This window comes from Cyprinus carpio, chromosome A4, assembly GCF_018340385.1.
Source record: "Cyprinus carpio isolate SPL01 chromosome A4, ASM1834038v1, whole genome shotgun sequence".
In the NCBI taxonomy this organism is placed as follows: Eukaryota; Metazoa; Chordata; class Actinopteri; order Cypriniformes; family Cyprinidae; genus Cyprinus; species Cyprinus carpio.
Genome location: NC_056575.1, coordinates 32,284,463 through 32,304,901, shown reverse-complemented (window position 1 = coordinate 32,304,901; position 20,439 = coordinate 32,284,463). Strand labels below are relative to the sequence as shown.

General features: G+C 38.9%; 3 protein-coding genes across 6 annotated transcripts; 1 reads left to right on the top strand and 2 right to left on the bottom strand.

Moving 5' to 3' along the window:
• Positions 1 to 1,550: 1,550 nt before the first annotated feature.
• LOC109051045 (gastrula zinc finger protein XlCGF8.2DB-like) lies at positions 1,551 to 12,923 on the bottom strand. 4 transcript variants are annotated; one of them, XM_042745227.1, is made up of 4 exons: positions 12,884 to 12,923; positions 12,132 to 12,251; positions 3,551 to 3,792; positions 1,551 to 3,465 (listed from the first exon to the last, which is right to left on the bottom strand). In XM_042745227.1, the coding sequence occupies exons 2-4, from the start codon at positions 12,214 to 12,216 to the stop codon at positions 2,665 to 2,667; spliced, it is 1,128 nt and encodes a 375-aa protein (XP_042601161.1). In that variant the 5' UTR covers positions 12,217 to 12,251; positions 12,884 to 12,923; the 3' UTR covers positions 1,551 to 2,664. The 4 variants fall into 4 exon arrangements, with proteins under 4 accessions (XP_042601161.1, XP_042601172.1, XP_042601176.1 ...); XM_042745238.1 differs by having other exon boundaries at positions 1,551 to 3,482; positions 3,568 to 3,792; XM_042745242.1 differs by having other exon boundaries at positions 1,551 to 3,491; positions 3,577 to 3,792.
• Positions 12,924 to 16,101: 3,178 nt separating this feature from the next.
• Positions 16,102 to 17,135, top strand: LOC122141051 (putative nuclease HARBI1). Its single transcript, XM_042746897.1, has 3 exons — positions 16,102 to 16,683; positions 16,762 to 16,972; positions 17,071 to 17,135. Exons 1-2 carry the CDS (start codon positions 16,102 to 16,104, stop codon positions 16,963 to 16,965), a joined length of 786 nt encoding a protein of 261 aa, XP_042602831.1. The 3' UTR covers positions 16,966 to 16,972; positions 17,071 to 17,135.
• Positions 17,136 to 17,603: 468 nt separating this feature from the next.
• LOC122141048 (trihelix transcription factor GT-3b-like) lies at positions 17,604 to 18,885 on the bottom strand. Its single transcript, XM_042746886.1, has 5 exons — positions 18,719 to 18,885; positions 18,403 to 18,496; positions 18,079 to 18,166; positions 17,917 to 17,980; positions 17,604 to 17,830 (listed from the first exon to the last, which is right to left on the bottom strand). The coding sequence occupies exons 1-5, from the start codon at positions 18,828 to 18,830 to the stop codon at positions 17,604 to 17,606; spliced, it is 585 nt and encodes a 194-aa protein (XP_042602820.1). The 5' UTR covers positions 18,831 to 18,885.
• Between the last annotated feature and the right edge of the window lie 1,554 nt (positions 18,886 to 20,439).

Below are 20,439 nucleotides of genomic sequence, written 5' to 3'. Positions count from 1 at the left end.
TAACACTAATATGTAATATCTTCATTGGAAAGTGTGTGTCTCATCCTCTTCGCTGCCATCTTGTTACTCCTAACTAGGTTAGGAGACCTCTCCAGCTCTCTTAAATAATTTAGGATCTAAGAGCCAGTCTTAACACTTAAGAAGCTTTATGAATCACTCTTATTCTTAAGTCTAAGTACAGGAGTAACATTACGTCATTCTTAGAATTTTGACACACTTAAGACTAAAATGTTACTCTGAGTGGGTTTGTACATACGGCCCCTGGTCTTTAAACCTTGGGTCAAGTGCAGTAGCAATTTTTGTAGACATGAGGAGGAGGAAATGGGAACCGCTAAACATTCAAACACTTGACAAACTACTTGACACAACATAAACTAAAGGAAAGTAAAGTAGCAGCCCCTCACGGAAGACTGAAAGTGAAAGTCGAAAGTGAAAAAAAAAAAATGACGAAGACTGCCGCACACAAAATAAAGTCCAGGCCTGTCCTCTCTCATCTTTCACTGACGCCGCTCCTCCTTTTATCCTTCCGGAGCTCCTCCGCGGGACTCGAGACGGTGAGTGGCGCAGGTGTCGTGCATTATTATTAACTCCACCGGCCTCGCTGTGCTCCCACCGCTCTCGTCACAGTGATCTTCAGCCATGTGAGTTTGTGCTGTCCTTCCTTTTAGCTAGGTCTGTGGTGAAACCGTTTTGAATTTAATTATGTAGACTGAATCACCGTCTGTGGACTCAATCATTTTGAAGAAGTGCCACAAGGCTGGCAGCACTGAACAGGAAACATACTGCTCTCCTCCCAGCAGTTCACACACATGTCTGCGATTGAAAGCACAAGGTGTTGTAAAAATGACAGTAAATTGGAATTAATTGCACAAAAATGCATCTTTGTGCCTGTATACAACATGTACAAACACACACACACAGAGGGAGAGAGATCTAGAACACACACAGAAAACAATGGCAAAGAGAGAAAATTTAGCAATTTCATATTTATTACTAAATCCCTCCCTGGTCCGCTGCAGAAAGAGGCATTTGAAAAGACTGTACTGTTCTTGGTTATTAGAGGTACGTGTATAAAACCCACAACATGTACCAGAGAGCTTCTCTCTTTTAAACGATTTTACATTTTAACAACAAGAAAAAAATGAAAAACTGCTTTAATATCTGTATTACGCAGTCCTCTCTGGTGTAATACAAAAGTTTTGTGTGATGTACAGAGCAGAATTTAAGTTGTTAATCGCTGAAAATATTATCCAGATTATTATCCCGATCCACTCCACTTGTCTGTGTGTGCAAATCGAAAGGCTCAGCTTTTCACATGAGACCTGTGGTGTAAATTTCAACTTAAAAATAATTAATATGACAGGTTCTCACATTCAAATCAACAAGTTCTCCAGTTTTGCTATTCTTTTACCTTCATACTTAATATGTATCCACCTTTTTCCTGGCGTAAAAATGGGTGCCAACATTTGTAAATTCTACGGGTCTAGCTTCCGGTCTCATTTGCGTCCAGCTATTTTTAGCACAGTTCATTTTGCTGCTTGATATTGACAACTGATGTGTCCTATCAAATTATTTTAATCTGTTATCTTAATTAAGAACACACTGGTTTGTACTGCAAACAGTTTTACAGTTTGCTGCATATTGTTATTCTCCTCGTTATTTACCTATAGTGGCTAATGAAACGTAAGTCTCATCTTTAGGCTTAATTCCACGTTGAGGAAAAAGGTGGATAAAAAGAACTAAAGAAAAAAAAAAGAAAATGGAGGGGGGTGTATAAAATACAATTTCAGTACAAGAAATTATCCAATTATTCAATAGCTGCATTATAACACCTTACTAGACATACTGTCACACCACACAGAGAATATGTCCAGATCAGGGATAGGCAACGTGGTTCTGGAGTGCCGATGTTCTACAGAGTTTAGCTCCAACCTTGAAAAAAAATTAATTTTGAAGAGCTTAATTAGCTTGTTCAGGTGTGTTTGATTAGGGTTGGAGCTAAACTCTGCAGGACAGCAGTACTCCAGAACCAAAGTTGCCTATCCCTGGTCTAGAGTGTTGAAATCAATAATCAGTTATCGCCTCCAAGATATTAAAAAGGGTTTTCATATCTGTAAGAATCTCTTCAGTTTACCAGCAATTTCACATCAGATTTTATCCATATGTATCAAACTGCTAAACTCTGTTAGCCACATCTCAAATTTGTGTACAAACTCTTTCTTCCACATCTTCAAAATAGTCTTTTCTTTGCTATTGTCATCCCATACTGGACTGCCTGAGCTTGACTGGGACTATAGGTTTCCAAATATTGTGACCAGCCGAATACAGTAACAAGGATGCCATGGGGAAAATCAGTCTTAAACACCCTTGAATAAAAACAAAACACACCAGAATTTACTTTTTTTTGGACAGAACCAAAATAAATGACCCAAAGTTCCCTCGTTGGGCTTACATTTAATACATAAAGGTGACACAGAGGGCTATGTAGAATGTAACCTTGTACGAGAATAATGCTATCTGTGCACTTTATATTGAATGAGCTGAAAGTTAGATGTGATAGATTTGTAAGTTTCAAAATTGGGATATCACTTTTAACATAATTCTGCACCTGAATAAATGGTAAGAGGGTAATCCAAGAAATCACTCCTTTTTCTAAACCTTTTGTCATTCTGAGGAAAATGGCATTTTCTTTCCAGAATGAGTCTTCAAATGATGTTTCAGGTTTTTGTTAAATGAGAAACTAATTTCACACTGATCACATGTGAATGGCTTCTCTCCAGTGTGAACTCTCATGTGAATCTTTAGGCTTCCTTTAGCCCTGAAACTCTTTCCACACTGTTCGCAGGTGAAAGGTTTCTCATCAGTGTGAATTCTCAAGTGAGTCTTGAGGCATCCTCCTGTTGAGCAGCTCTTTCCACAGAGATGGCACATGAAAGGCTGTTCTCCGATGTGAATTTTAACATGATTCTTAAGATGTTCCCTCTCTGTGAAACTCCTGTCACACTGATGACAATTAAAACTGTTCTCTCTTGAATGAAACTTAATGTGATTATTAAGGCTTTCTTTATATCTGAAACTCTTTCCACACTGACCACATGCGAACGGATTCTCTCCAGTGTGAATTCTCATGTGATTCTGTAGGTATGTGTTACGTGAGAAACTCTTTCCACACAGTTTGCAGATAAAAGGTTTCTCTTCAGTGTGAATACTCATGTGGGCATTAAGGGTCTTTCTCTGTGTAAATCTTTTTCCACACTGAGGGCATATGAATGGTTTCTCTTCACTGTGAATTCTCTTGTGGATTATAAGATCTCCATTTCGTGTGTAACTCTTCTCACACAGCTCGCAGGTGTAAGGTTTCTCTCCGGTGTGAATTCTTATGTGGACATTAAGGTGATTTTTCCGTGTAAAACACTTTCCACACATTTTGCAGGTGTAAGGTTTCTCTCCAGTGTGAATTCTCATGTGGACATTAAGGTGATTTTTCTGTGCAGGGTGAATCCTCATGTGGACATTTAGGCTTACTTTTCTCTCCAGTGTGAATTCTCATGTGGACATTAAGGTGATTTTTCTGTGTAAAACACTTTCCACACAGTTTGCAGGTGTAAGGTCTCTGTCCAGTTTGAATTATCATGTTGGAATTAAGGGTTGTAGTTTGTATTTTCTGAGTCTTTTCAGTCTGTGAGCAACTATTTGATTTTTCTTCAGTTTTGAAATCATGATGTTTCTCATTTTGAGCTTTCTCTTCTGTTTCATTCAGTCCTTGACTCTCCTCTTTCATTGCCATCAAGTCTGGGGTAAAAAGAGACAAATACTAGTTTAATTACACAAAACAACAGACATCTAAACATTTAGACTAATGCTGTCAATCGATTAAAAAAATTATTAATTGCATATTTTCAGTAATAAATTGCATATTATTATATGTTTATATTGTCATAACTTCATATTGAATCTCCAAATTAATGTAGAAACAACATAAGTCGTCAAGTCTGCTTTATTGTCAATTCTTTTACATGTACAGTCGTGGCCAAAAGTTTTGAGAATTACATAAATATTGGAAATTGGAAAAGTTGCTGCTTAAGTTTTTATAATAGCAATTTGCATATACTCCAGAATGTTATGAAGAGTGATCAGATGAATTGCATAGTCCTTCTTTGCCATGAAAATTAACTTTATCCCAAAAAACCTTTCCACTGCATTTCATTGCTGTCATTAAAGGACCTGCTGAGATCATTTCAGTAATCATCTTGTTAACTCAGGTGAGAATGTTGACGATCTCAAGGCTGGAGATCATTATGTCAGGCTGATTGGGTTAGAATGGCAGACTTGACATGTTAAAAGGAGGGTGATCCTTGAAATCATTGTTCTTCCATTGTTAACCATGGTGACCTGCAAAGAAACGCGTGCAGCCATCATTGCGTTGCATGAAAATGGCTTCACAGGCAAGGTATATTGTGGCTACTAAGATTGCACCTAAATCAACAATTTATAGGTTCATCAAGAACTTCAAGGAAAAGGTTCAATTCTTGTAAAAAGGCTTCATGGCGTCCAAGAAAGTCAAACAAGTACCAGGATCATCACCTAAAGAGGATTCAGCTGCGGGATCGGAGTGCCACCAGTGCAGAGCTTGCTCAGGAATGGCAGCAGGCAGGTGTGAGCGCATCTGCACGCACAGTGAGGCGAAGACTTTTGGAAGATGGCCTGGTGTCAAGAAGGGCAGCAAAGAAGCCACTTCTCTCCAAAAAAAACATCAGGGACAGATTGATCTTCTGCAGAAAGTATAGTGAATGGACTGCTGAGGACTGTGGCAAAGTCATATTCTCCGATGAAGCCCCTTTCCGATTGTTTGGGGCATCTGGAAAAAGGCTTGTCCGGAGAACAAAAGGTGAGCGCTACCATCAGTCCTGTGTCATGCCAACAGAGAAGCATCCTGACACCATTCATGTGTGGGGTTGCTTCTCATCCAAGGGAGTGAGCTCACTCACAATTCTGCCCAAAAAACACAGCCATGAATAGAGAATGGTACCAAAACACCCTCCAACAGCAACTTCTTCCAACAATCCAACAACAGTTTGGTGAAGAACAATGCATTTTCCAGCACGATGGAGCACCGTGCCATAAGGAAAAAGTGATAACTAAGTGGCTCGGGGACCAGAATGTTGAAATTTTGGGCCCATGGCCTGGAAACTCCCCAGATCTTAATCCCATTGAGAACTTGTGGTCAATCCTCAAGAGGCGGGTGGACAAACAAAAACCCACTAATTCTGACAAACTCCAAGAAGTTATTATGAAAGAATGGGTTGCTATCAGTCAGGATTTGGCCCAGAAGTTGATTGAGAGCATGCCCAGTCGAAATTGCAGAGGTCCTGAAAAAGAAGGGCCAACACTGCAAATACTGACTCTTTGCATAAATGTCATGTAATTGTCGATAAAAGCCTTTGAAACGTATGAAGTGCTTGTAATTATATTTCAGTACATCACAGAAACAACTGAAACAAAGATCTAAAAGCAGTTTAGCAGGCAAACTTTTTGAAAACTAATATTTATGTAATTAAAAAAAAACTATACAAATAATGTACAGTACATACATACAGAGAATGGAAATTCCATTACTCTAAGGTCCTCTGTGCAGACAGATAACTAACAGTAGAACATTAAATACAGATAAAATATAAAATACAACTATACAAATAAGATCATGTAAAAAAAAAAAAAACAAGATAAGAAAAGCAGCACAAGGCACATGGCAGATAGAGTGCATACCAGTGAAGTAAACAAACAGTGCAGATATGATTGTAGTGCAAAAGAGCTTTTTCAGTCTGATTAAAGTGACAAAAATCTCTGAAAGCAGTTCTTTATTTAAACTGACAAAAGAGGTAGTTGAATGAGGTCAGTTAACTGCTGAATGAGGTAGTGAGCAGACCAATGCTGTACAAAGTGTTTGGTGCAGGTCACAGTGTGTTAGTGGGAGCTGGGTTGGGGGGGGGGTCTGAGGTTCAGAGTTCAGTGGTGCATGAGGAAAAAGTGTGTGGGGGGGCAAGGTCAGGAGGGAGTTTCATCAGAGGGTTTTACAGGTGAGACGGGTTCCATAATTGTCCTGGAGGGAGTGGAGGGAGACACCAACGATCTTCTCAGCTGCTCTCACTATGCGTTGAAGTGACTTGCGGCAGGATGCGTTGCAGGCAACCATACCACACAGTGATGCAGCTCATCAGAATGCTCTTGATGGTGCCTCTGTAGAATGATGGGGTTGAGGCTCTTGCTCTTCTCAGTTTGTGGAGGAGGTAGAGATGCTGCTGTGATTTCTTGGCCAGTGCTGCAGTGTTGTCATTCCAGAAGAGGTCCTCTGTGATGTGCACACCCAGGAACTTGGTGCTGCTCACTCTCTCCACAGTCGCACAATTGACGGTCAGGGGAACATGCTGAGTGTGCACTCTCCTGAAGTAAACAACATCCTTCATCTTCTACATATTCAGAGAGAGATTGTTGTCACTGCACCACCCGGCCAGGCAGCTCTCCTCGCTCCTGTAGTTTGTCTCATCATTGTTTCTAATAAAACCCATCAGTCGTGTCATCAGAGGTTAGAGTTGTGTGACAGTCGTGTGTCAGCAGAGTGAAGAGGAAGTGGCTCAGCACACATCCTTGGGGGGCCCCAGTGTTCAGTGTGATGGTGCTGGATGTGTTGCTGCCGACCCGTACTGCCTGAGGTCTTCCAGTCAGAAAGTCCAACAGACAGTTGCACGGCAAAGTGTTGAGCCCCAGCTGGTGCAGTTTGTTGATGAGATGTTGAGGGATTATTGTGTTGAATGCTGAACATAAGTCTATGAACAGCATTCTGATGTATGAGTCTTTTTTTCCAGATGTGTGAGTGCTGAGTGGAGGGCAGTGGCAATGGTGTCATCGGTCAAGCATTAGGACCGATATGCAAACTGAAAGGGGTCCAGGGAGGGGAGGCAGACATGATATGGTGCATGACTAGCCGTTCAAAGCACTTCATGAGAACAGGGGTAAGTGCAACTGGACGGTATTCATTGAAGCAGGATGGAGATGGCTTATTATGGCTGATATGACAGTAAGACTTAGTACAAAGGTAAAATAAATCCAAACTGGGCTCAGGAATAGCAGTTACTTTTGCCCAACTTGTTCATGAAAAGGAGGATTAGATTTAAGGGAAATTGTTGTGAAATGTTTCTAAAACATTTATGTTCAGAGGTGGATTGCTGTGGAAACAGCCATTTTAGGATTGTTTATGATTTGGTCTTTGTGATTTAGGAGTCCTCTTGACTCTATTTCTATAATATCTATTTTAATATTTATTTAATACATTGAAAAATAGTAGTTTGCTTTTAAATGTATGTGCAGAATCTATACATTATGTTCTTTCAGGTTTGCCACATCATTTTGAAAATATGTCAGTTTTTAATAAAATAATAAAAAATATTAGGCTGCAAATGCAGAAGGTGTTGCATTAATGAGAGAAATCATTGAAAATCAAATAAATTTTATTATAAAATTATATTTTATCTCAGAGTTTGAAGTAACTGTGCATGACTGTTAAAAACCCATTTTTAAAATGTGAAAATGTATTAGTTTTCCCTACGGCTCTGACATTTTCAGTGTTGCAGTAATGAGATTTTTAAGGACGTGTTAGAAAATATGTTCAAAAAGGTGTTAAATTGTAAGTAAAACTTTTTAAAATTTGTGGTCACCAACACTTCAGACCTTAAAAAGGAAATTTGTTGATACAAACATGTTTTTTTTACATTTCATATATGAAATATTTGAAATTAAGATTTCGTAAGAAACACCCGTGTATGTGTTACGATGTGATTGTCAGTTTCAGGTGTGGAAAATTGGCTGCTGATGGTTGTTGTGTTGTTTATGAAGAAAGTCATCAGCTGTAAGATTTTGGGGGGGGGGGGGGCAAAGAAGAGAAGAGAAGGTTTTGAAAAGTGTGCGAGAGTCAGAACAATTGTTAATTTTATTGTGGTAGCATATCATTTTAGCAATGGAGACATTTGCAGAGAAGGAAGAGAGGAAAGACTGATAGAAAGCAAGGTCATTAGCATTTTTTGATTTGTGCCACTTTTCTGCAGCTCTGATTGTAGCACGATGTTCACAGAGAACACCGGACAGCCAAGGTGCAGAGGGGGTAGTGCGGGTCTGGATGAAATTGGCAAACATTGTCTAAGCAAGATGTTAGAGTAGATCAAAGAGTGTCAGTAGCACTGTTAGTGTCCAGTGTTGAAAACAGATTGGGTGGAGGAAGTGACAATGAAACCAAAGAGGATAGGCGAGAGGGGGAGACTGAGCACAGGTTACCCTGAAATGTGATCTGCGGAGGAGTGCGAGTTGTGTTAGGGGTCAATTTTAAATCTCTATAGGTCAAAAAAGAAGCCATATCTAAACATGATCCAGAAGCGCAGGCGATTTCTCTGGGCCAAGACACATTTAAAATGGACTGTGGCAAAGTGGAAAACTGTTCTGTGGTCAAACGAATCAAAAGTTGAAGTTCTTTTTGGAAAACTGGGATGGTATTTCATCCGGACTAAAGAGGACAAGGACAACCCAAGTTGTTATCAGCGCTCAGTTCAGAAGCCTGCATCTCTGATGGTATGGGGTTGCATGAGTGTGTGTGGCATGGGCAGCTTACACTTCTGGAAAGGCACCATCAATGCTGAAAGGTATATCCAAGTTCTAGAACAACATATGCTCCCATCCAGACGTCATCTCTTTCAGGGAAGACCATGCATTTTCCAACATGACAATGCCAGACCCACATACTGCATCAATTACAACATCATGGCTGCGTAGAAGAAGAATCCGGGTACTGAAATGGCCAGCCTCCAGTCCAGATCTTTCACCCATAGAAAACATTTGACGCATCATAAAGAGGAAGATGCGACAAAGAAGACCCAAGACAGTTGAGCAACTAGAAGCCTGTATTAGACAAGAATGGGACAACATTCCTATTCCTAAACTTGAGCAACTTGTCTCCTCAGTCCCCAGATGTTTGTAGACTGCTATAAAAAGAAGAGGGGATGCCACACAATGGTAAACATGGCCTTGTCCCAACTTTTTTGAGATGTGTTGATGCCATGAAATTTAAAGTCAACTTATTTTTTCCTTAAAATGATACATCTTCTCAGTTTAAACATTTGATATGTCATCTATGTTGTATTCTGAATAAAATATTGAAATTTGAAACTTCCACATCATTGCATTCTGTTTTTATTCACAATTTGTACAGTGTCCCAACTTTTCTGGAATCGGGTTTGTAAAAAAATAATCTGTAAATCTATTTAAGGGGACAAATATTGTCCCTTAATGGAAAAATTGGGACTGCGTTCAAATTGAATGAGAGGGGGTACGATACTGTAAACTACTGTCTAATGTAGCACTAGCGAAAGTATGCCAGGAAAAAAAAGTAGATGCTGCATTAATTAACAGTGCATTGAAGTGGAAAAAATAGACATTTAGGCCTGGTTTCACAGACAGGGCTTAGATTAAATCAGGATTAGGCCATAATTCAATTATGACATTTAAGTAATTTTTATCTAAAAAACAAAAACTATATTGGTGTGCATCTTGAGACAAAACAAATGCACTGATATATTTTAAGATCAGTGAGTGCAAGCTTTCAGTTGAAACAGCTTAGACTTACATTTTAGTCTAGGACTAGGCTTAAGCCTTGTTTTTAAACATTTGGACATGAAAAGCATCAAATTCAAACCTGAATACTAGATCCTAAACCAACTAAACTACTGAAAGAAGTGTAACCTCTGATCTCAGAAGCTCATCAATATTTTTAACTCTTTGTTTTCTTCAGGACACTTCCTAACTAGATTTTTTTTTTTTTTATGAAAACAATCAAACAAAGGCATCAGTACACTATTAGATACGTAACGAATAATTGACTCCGGGGTGTTGAATTATTAGAAAAATATGCACACCCGAGGTGGTGATGACGTGAAGTGGAGTGTGCATTATTTTTCTAATAATTCAACGCCCCCGAGTCAATTATTCTGCTTATACTACGGTTACCACACCTCAAGACATCACACAAAGACATCGATCAGATGATATATTTAAAGGGATTCGTCTGGTTTTTGTACTTAAATCGCTATTGTGAGTAGGATTATTTCTCCCGCATCTCATCCAACGCCTCTTTTGCTAGTTCCAAAACGTCATTTTAAAACTGGTAATGGAGGCTTGAGCTGTTGATAGCATTCTAATGCAGTTATTAGAAAGAGAGCGACAGAGACACACAGAGAGAGAGAGAGAGAGATTGTGTGAATTAGGCTAATGTACCTCTGTGCGTCTCTAAACACTCTTCTGCTGCAGCGTCTCTAAACAGCGCTGTTATTACATCGCTAGTGAGAAATGTCATGTGTAGCCTTTAAGTTGCTACACTGTATAGACTAACTCATAAAATCGTCAGGGCAATGCCTTTTTTGTGCAAATTGCGTGACCGTTATTACTGTTAACTATGCGAAGTGATATGGAACTGTAATGCGGTCAAGCGAGCTGTCTGGAACTACGTTCGCCGTGCGTTTACCAGAAAATAATTGCACACCTCAGAACGTTCATCAGCCAATCAGATTCAAGCATTCAGTGGCCCCGTAGTATAAATTTTATTAATATGCATTGGAGTGATTCTGAGTATTAAAAAAAAAAATCTAATTGTCTCTAAACATTCATGTACAAAATTATTCAACCCCCAAAAGTCAAATTTGGTGCAGAATCATTTATTCTTTATAACCTCAAATAAATACTGGCTTGTAAGAGGTCTGTCAGCTCTCTACTTACAACTTTGCCCATTCCTCACACAAAAAGCTTAAGGATCACTGATAATCTTTGGTGTTTACATTGCCACTGCTTTCTTCATATTCCAGCAAATACTGAGAGTTAAATCTGGAGAATGAACAGGCCACTCAAGAACATTCTTAGACCGATCCCTGAACCAAGTTTGAGTAGATTTGGATGTTTACTTTGGGATGATTGTCCTTCCAGTTTGTTGACATCAGTTCATAAATCATTCTTTCAGATCTCCACAGATCTATTCAAATGAATTTTAGCATATTCAGGTCAGCCTTTTATGTTCTTCTTGGTCAAGAGAGGTGTTCATTGAGATGCCTGAACATGAAGGCCATGCTCGTCTAGTGTTCTTCTTCGCTGCATTGAGATGTTTTTCCTCCTGTCATCAGCTCTTCTTGAAAGTCTCTAGCTGTACATTGCAGGTTTTTCATCAGCTGCTCTGATCAAACATTTTAGCATTTTGTGCTTTTTCTTCAACGCTCTCAAAGGTCTTCTGGTAACACATTTTAAGCTCAGGAATAAGACTGCCAGCTGTGTCTCTGGGAACTTTCAGTCTCTTGGAAATCTTCATGTAGTCATAGACTTAATACAACTATTTATTCTCTATAGCGTTTATGAGAGCGCTTCTGACTTTGTCATATTTGCTACTCAGCTTCAGTTTATGTGTAACATCTCAAGCCAATTCTGTTTTTAATAGTTTCTACAATCTTAATTGGTTTTAAGACAATTTTGTTCCCTACCATAAAAATAAGTGATGTTGAATAGGGGTTGAATAATTATGACTTATTGTCATTATCTGTGTGATTTAAAATACCTTTAACTCAAAAATATTTTGTTATTGACATTATCACAATATTCAAGTAAACTTTTATAGATGCAATTTTATGAAATTCTAGATCCTCAGAAAAGCTTGCATTTCTACAGTACTACAGTCTCTAATCATTTTGACTGTAACTGTATTTTCAAGCTGGCAGTTATCAAACATCTCATCAGAAATCATGGACGAGGACCACAAGGCTTAGACCCAGCAGAACTGTTCAGTTATGTTCAGTTTCAGTTTCAACAACCACAAATCTCCACCCATCTAGATCTTGATGGAGGGATTCACCATTACATCATTTTTCACAATTAGGAACCTAGTTGTTGCTTTCACAGAAATAGTTTCTTGGTTAATAATAGAATAGCCTTCTTCCACCTAAAACTAATTTTATTAAAAACTGGAAATACCAACACTAGAGTTTAATGTATCCTGTAGAGCTGGACATTTTAATAATGATCAACTGAGTTCAGCTTTGAGAATGAAAACCAACCTGTGTGTGTCTCAGTCTCTTCATGTTTGACTCTGAAAGTGTCTTCAATCTTCATCTTTTCTCTCTCCTCTTTAATAAACTCCATCTTTATAACAGTGTGTCACGTGGATCTCAGTTTATCTGTGTGAGTGAGATGAGAGTAATTAACAGAAATAAACATCAATGCACACTAAATCTAAATCCAGCACACTGGTAAGGGAGTCAGTCAGAGTGAGAGTTAATGCACTTAACATGAATATGACATTAAAAAAAAAAAACCCCAGCATTCAAATTAATAAAAGGACACACATTGGTTTACATTTGCATTAAGACATATATTTAGTATTGACTGATGTGTAGATTATATTTAATAGATTTCATTTTCAAGAAAACATGTGCACTTGGTTAGTAAAAGTTATCATTAAACATCTTTGTGTTTGTTTTCATCGCATTTACTCTGTTTTGAGCAGCAGATGACGTCAGCGTGCGATGATTCGAACGAATCGAATCACTGAATCGTTTTTTCGATGCATTGATGTTTTCTCCAACACTACTAACCAGTAACCGAAGTCGTGTTTGATGCACTATATAGGGAGCGAAATGAGACGCACTGTTTCTGTTACTCATGTGCGGGAGCGCTTTACACGCTTAAAATACCCTTCATTAATAACACTAGATAAAGCACGGGTTAATACTTAATTTCACAGTGTAATATACGACTCTCTAAATGAGTTTAGTCGACTGAAACACTTTAAACTATTAAAATCACACACCTTTCTTCAGCCGAATCACAGACGCGGGAGCGCGCGCAGCCTTATGACGTCACATCGCCCGACCAAAATAAAAGTCTTTTTTTTTTTTCTAAAATCATATGATTTTACATTAGAAAACAAATATAATACAGTACATGATCAATCGAAATGATGAAGATTTGCAGGGCTAGCAAAAGACAGCATAAATATTTAACTATTTAATCAACTTAAACTGAATTTCTCAGTTTCTCCTCACAATATAACAGGCAATAAATCAAATTTCATCTTTATTTAGTTAAAGTGCATTATATTAAAGGATTACAATGATGGTAGGTTTAAAACATTTGCTTTTGATTCTCTGAATGGCAATCTTTACTTAATTAAAATATCATCTTCTAAATGTTAATATGATTTACATTTTCCCAATAAAGGTTATCTTTATTAAAAATTATATGCAGTTAAAGTTTTGAAGTTTTGAGCACAAAACAGCCAGCAGTTCTAGTTCTAGAGTTTGATCCGCTCTGATCCCATGAGCAGAACTACAGACTCATGATCAGGAAAGGATGTGTGTCTCATCTACTATCTGTAAACAAAAACTTTTTTATATACATTTAGTCATTCAACAAAAGCTTTTATCCAAAGCGACTTACAAATGAGGACAATGGAAGCAATCAAAATCAACATGAGAGCAATGATATACAAGTGCTATAACAAGTCTCTCAGCTGGGCCTGCCTCTGCTCCAGGACCCGAATCTGCTTCTCCACGGCCTCCAGCTCGAGCTGCATTCAGTGGCTGTGTCCAAATTCAGGGTCTGCATCCTCCTTAGGATACTTCCTACCCGGTTGAAGGAGGAAGGGTCCTCCGACGACCGCAAAACCCGGAAGTCGGTGTTTGTGAATTTGGACAGCCTACCCTTCTTTCAGTTCCCTCCCTTACCCGTTGCTCATATCCTGACTCTATCTATCTATCTATCTATCTAAATAATGATATAGATATAGATTATATTCATATATATATATATATATATTATATATATATATATATATATATATATATATATATATATATATATATATACACACACACACACAATATATATATAGATATCAATAATATGTATATAATTATTCATGTAATATGTATAATGTCATTGTATTAAAAAAAAATTGGAGTTTTGATAATTAAATTTGTCTTAAGGTAGAATATGCTTTTATCTGTTAAACACTTATTCTAATGTACTAATTATATTATGTATTTGTTCTCTACTTTTCCTTAACCAGACCAGACCCCGTTTATTAACCCTCTGGAGTCTAAGGGTATTTGTTGGGGCCTGGAGAAGTTTTGTCATGCCCTACATTTGTGCTTTTTTTTCAGTTTCTTATAAATATCTAAATGGCTAAAGTCTAATCTCACCTGTACACAGCACAAACTGCGCTATAATAAATGTGAGCAGCATGTATGTACATGATTGTGTGTTTTGAGAGAAAAAAATGTTATGCATGGTTAGTGAAAAACTAAAAATGTTAAATCACTTGAATAAGGCAATAAAACACATACAGAAATTGGTTCCCAGGAATTTTGAGAACTGGAGCTTGTAGCCTAGAATTTTTTTTTTCTAAATGATGTGAAAATCATCTTGTTTACTCATCTTACAGAAAACAATATATTGATTTAAAATTTTCTAAGACACTTTTTGTTGGTAAAAAGTCATATGCGAGTAGGCGTCAACTATCATGAATTCCCACCTGAGAAGACAAAGGCCTGCATAATGAGCTGCATAATGAGCCATTCAGTCAGCTGTGTCACTGATTACAAGAAAGACTGTGAGGACAAGATAAATGTATATAATTTTATTGTAGTTTATTTAGAATATATTTAATTATCACTTAACACAGTTTATAGGAACAATCAAAGCTGACTTTCAAACTGATTTTTTGCATCATTACTCCAGTCACACAATCCTTCAGAAATCCTTTTAACAATCTTATTTTCTACAAAAAAAAAAACATTTATTGTTGTTATTATTATTATATTATTATATATTATATTAATGTTGAAAACGAGCTGAGGATATTTTTTTCAGGTTTTTTAGGGGGGGATAAATTGAAAAGAACAGCAATGATTGTTACATTTGTTACAGTTACATTTATTGGTACATTTATATTATTTACATCAAGCTTTTGAATGGTATAGTAGTGTATATTAGTATTGAAACTTCATAATATTTCACTTGATTATAGACATTTAGTCAGGCCCTTATTATAGTTTGGAAAAAAGTTTTGGAAAAAGTCTAACTAGTAAAATGTTTACACGTAATGTGAAAACTAGTACAAGTATATAAATAAATAAAAAAAAGACTTACTCATGTTTATGATCGTCTGCTTCATTCTTTTTTTTGAGGAAATCCAAATCTCAAATCCTCAACCACATCAGAATTGTGTCGTAATTATGTCTTATTCCTCTCATCGCTTAAAATAAAAAAAACTTGAAGAACAATCTCCGCTGCGTTGTCTTCTGTTGTGGGGGCGTATTCAAAAGCCGCGCGCTTCAGTGAAACATTTGAATCTCAAAAGCGCGCTCGGCGCCGAGGGCGTGGTCGCATTAGAAGATAATGAAGGGAGACGTGAAAACGGACATCGCATTGTTTTCATATGGATTACTGTATCACAGAATATTTGTTTTCGGCAGCACTTGTTTAGTTTAAAAGTAGACATGTCAGGCTTTCTATAGATATCTCTCTCATGTCTCTTCGTTGAGTATTCCCTGAGTTACAGTTCATTTTAATGACGCATTTGTAACTGAAGATCAGCGCAGACAAAGGCTGCAGACAGCACTCCTTTTTTTATAAGGCACAAAGTTTTGTTATTTATTATGCCTGTATACAAAAAAGTAGACCCTTTAACAGATTCGATTGATGTATTGCTCTTATCTGTACGATCAAAACTGAAAGGTGTAATTTAAGTTATTTTCGGGGTTATCAGGAGAAAATACCCCAAAACGCGTATACACGTTAATCGACTTCAGAGGGTAACCCAGTTAAGTCCCAGTTTTTGGACCGTTTCTTCAGCCAGGAAGATCCCGACCAGACTTTCGGCTGAGCAGGGAGTCTCTGGCAGTGTTGCAGAACCTCCTGAACCAGGAGAGAAGACATGGGTGGGGTGCTACAATAGAGACCCTGGTGTTTCTCTTCTGGTTGGCCTGTGGAGTATCCTACAGGGTGGTCTCAAGAGTGTTTGGGATGCCCCGGTCCACCGTCCACTATATTGTCCACCGAGTGACTGAGAAGGTCATCTTCCTCCCGAAGACCCCGGAGCACCTGGAAGAAGTGTCCCGCGGGTTTGCAGGGCTGCACGCCACAGAGCTTTTATCAAAGCTGCAGGTGCCATCGACGGCTGTCACATCCGCATCAAGCCTCCGAGCGGCCCCTGATGGTCAGTGCTACAGAAACAGGAAACTGTTTCCATCCATAATCCTTCAGGCTGTTTGTGACCATCAGGGCCGCTTCATCGATACGTACGTGGGGTGGCCTGGATCGGTGCACGACTCCAGGGTGCTCCGCCACAGCCCACTGTACGCTCAGTCATCCTACCCTCCTCCAGGGCATTTCATCTTGGCCGATGGAGGATATCCATGCCTCCAACGGCCTCTCCCCCTCATCACTCCTTACAAGAGGCAGGTGCAAGGTGTGGGAGCCAAGCGCTTTAACAGCCATCATTCCAGGGCACGCTCCATTATAGAGCGTGCTTTTGGAATGATGAAGACAAGGTTCCGGTCCATCTTCCTGCAAGCGCTGGAGGTGCACTACACCTTTGTTCCTCATGTAAGTTACCAGCCAGTGTTATATTAAATAATTTTTTTTCAATATCACAATATACTAAATTTATATATGCTATTGCAGGCTGTGACAGCATGCACCATCCTCCACAACATCTGCCTCAGTGCCGGAGACGTGTTGGCACCTGAGGATGAACCTGAGGACGATGTGGAGGAAGATGAGGGGGAGGCTGACATGGAGGCCGTCAGCGGTGCTCAGTGGCGGGACCAACTCTGTGCTGAGGTGTCTGCCCTGGAGGTTGTACCACCAGGTCATGACTACCTTTAACAAGCAAGTAAACAATAACTTTAATATCTTATTTAAAAAGTACTTTGTCATGAAAGGATTGCATTCAATTTCTCCTGTTTACATATTTATTAATGCATGTTACAGATGTGACAGCCGTTGATTGAGTCACTCTGCAAACCCTGCTGGTGGACGATGTAGGGGACAATGGGAGGAGACATCCTGAAGCTCTCTGCCAGACCACCCTGTGATGTTTCACTCGCCAACCAGAGGACCAGCCACGGATCCCTGCTGAACTCCATCCATGTCTCTCATCCTTTCAGCGCGCCTCCAGCAACACTGCCAGGGACTCCCGTTGTAATTAAACATAAAAATGGTCCAATACCTGGTCACTCAGATTAATCCTGCAGTGATTTGTTAAAATCTGTTGTCCTGTAAATAGTTCTGTAAATAGTTTCTGTATGTTCTTGAATTTTGTTACCTCAATTTTGTTTTCTGAATGTTATTAAATAATTATACTCTTAATTTTCTTTACAAATGTTCCTTTTACTTTGAAAAGTATGGAAAATAAAAAAGAAATACAATAAATGAGAAGTATTTCTTTCAAACAATTTATTTCAAACAACTGAAGCTAACAATGGAAAAAATTTAATCCCTCCCACCCCAAGAAAAAAAAAAAATTATTTGGGGACCCAACGCTCCAGAATAGAGAAGAGCCTGTCCATCCTCTCCCTTCTCTCCTGTGCCCTCCTCTCTTCAGCCTCTCTCTGCTGCCTCATGTCCTCCCTGATGAGGTCTAACAGCTCCTGGTCACTGTCCCTTCTCCTCTTCTTCGCTGCTGGCTGCCTATCTCCTTCCCTCTCTTCTTCCTCTCTCTCCTCTTGGTCACTCACTGCTGCGCTTGGCCCTGGAGTGTCCATAGGGATGGAGGCAATAAGGACAGGGGGGCAAATTGAAGGCCTTTGTCCTAAAACCTCATCCATTTGGACAAACCAGGGCAAGTAGCAGCAGTGGGCTTCCCACTCACTCCCTCTCCTGACCCTGGATACTTGCATTCCTAAAGACAAGTACAAATCTAAACTGTTCACAAAACATGTAAACTTTTTTTTTTAACTGTTACTAACAAAAAATATTATTTTCTATATATGGACATACTTTATATTTCTTTTTTAAATTGTCCCACTTTTTCTTTGCTCGGGCTGGTGTCACTTTACCAGACAGGCCCATCTTCTCCAAAACTATCCTAATGTAGGAGAAAAAGAGAAAATATTGGACTTGTGTTAATCACAGATATCAAAACGACAATTGTGGAACAATACAGTACAGAATAATACTACAAAAGGACAAAACAAGAGAAGTAAGAAAATGTTTCAGCTGTTTAATGAATGCAGGAAATGTTATCTGTACTGCACAAAACAAAAAAGAAACAAAACTGCCTTGATATTACAATGGGATTTCTAAATAGATTTATTCCTGTACCTCCATCCCACAGTGGCAGAGTTCTTTGCTCCAGTGAAGAGCTCATCGTTCTCTCCCCGGAGCTTTATAAACACTTCTGTCTGCTCTTTCGTCCCTAGAAGCGGTAAAAACAGCTTCAATCACTAACAAATTAGCTGTGTGTAAGGGGATATTCACACAGGCAGTAAGGAAGAAGCTAGTTTACGAAAGTAATGTTTTTTTTTTACATATAAACATACAGATGTAAAAAAAATGCTTAACGCTAAAACAAAATGCCTAACTAGACAACCACTGAAAAAATTTTTTTTTTTGAAAAGCCAGTTTTTAAAAAACTTACATCGAAAAGCATACTCCTCTCCCACTCCGCTACCGCTCGCTTCGTCCGCCATTACGCTCTGCCGAAAAGAATTATGGGATAGGTAGGACGGGAAAGGATCCACCACACCCATCCTTCCAATTCGGGGAAAAGGAGGACGTATTTGTGGGCCGCATTTGAAGGATCCTATGAATTTGGACAGCCTTCATCACGGCGCTGTGACGTAACATCCTTCAAATGAAAACACCTTATGATGTAAACCCTAAATTTTTACACATACAATAAAAGTGGTAATATTTCGTATTTGAAAGAGCTTATGTTGTTATTGTTATGTTGTTATGTTTAGTGTATATGTGTTATGCTGTGTTGTGTGTGTGTGTGTGTTAGTTACACGATTTAGAAGATGTTGTGTGCACTTCTGTATTTGTCCTCATTGTTGTACTGCTTTGATGTTAATATGTTGGTAAAAATTGTTAAGACCCCAGGAAGAATAGCTACTGCTTAATGGAGTAGCTAATGGGGATCTAAATAATAAACAAACAATAAACAAACCAACTACGAAATGAAAATACAAGTTTCTCACCTGCCATTTGCTCTTCACAATGTGCTCTCATTTCTGTCATGCATCATCTGTTAAGTGAAAGTGACGTGACATATGGCCAAGTATGGTGACCCATACTATGTGCTCTGCACCCATCGAAACCCATCGAAAGAAAACCCCAGATGTTCACAACAGAGTGCTCCAAGGTAGCATTCCTCATTTCACTCCTTTCTGGTCGAGAATTGTTCTGGGCGAAGGCAATATGGAAAGCCAACAGTGTCATAATTAACTCCTATGAAGCTTTCACTAACCATTTCAAGGAGATGTTTAGCTTAGCTACAGGAGTACTCTCTGTGTCTGACCAGCTACTGCGGTTGCGCCAGGGCGCTTCTTTCACCAATGAATACACCTTGCAGTTCTGAACTATGGCAGTGACTAGTGGATGGAATGTGGCATCTCTTCTCAGCACATACAGGCAAGGACTGGGTCACCGTATCCTTGCACAGATAGTGATTTATGATGATTCCAATTGATTGGTTTTTGCATGACTCTTCAATCAAATCTCAGAATCAGAAAGAGCTTTATTGCCAAGTATGCTTGCGCATACAAGGAATTTGTTTTAGTGACATAAGCTTCCAGTGCACAGAGACAACAACACACAGACAAAAAAAATTGTATAAACAGTTGTGCTACAGATGATAATGGAATAGAATTGATTAAGATGCAGGCATGTACTAGGATGGAGGGGTAACAAATAAACATAAGGTTATTGCACATTTTTATTACATAAGTGGGGAACATTTAACTGTTCATGAGGTAGATTGCCTGGGGGAAGAAACTGTTCTTGTGCCTGACTGTCCTGGTATTTGTGGCTCTGAAGTGCCGGCCAGATGGCAAAAGTTCAAAGATGGGGTAACTTGGATGTGGGGGATCCAGAGTGATTTTCTGAGCCCTTTTCCCCACTCTGGATGTATACAGTTCTTGAAGGGTGGGCAGTGGAGCACCAATAATCCTTTCAGCAGTCCAAACCATCCTCTGTAGTCTTCTCATGTCTGATTTTGTAGCTGAACTAAACCAGACAGTTGAAGTGCACAGGACAGACTCAATGACGGCTGAGTAGAACTTTTTCAGCAGCTCCTGTGGCAGGTTAATCTTCCTCCCAGTGCTTATCAGTCTGCCACAACACTGAAGCTGCTGACCA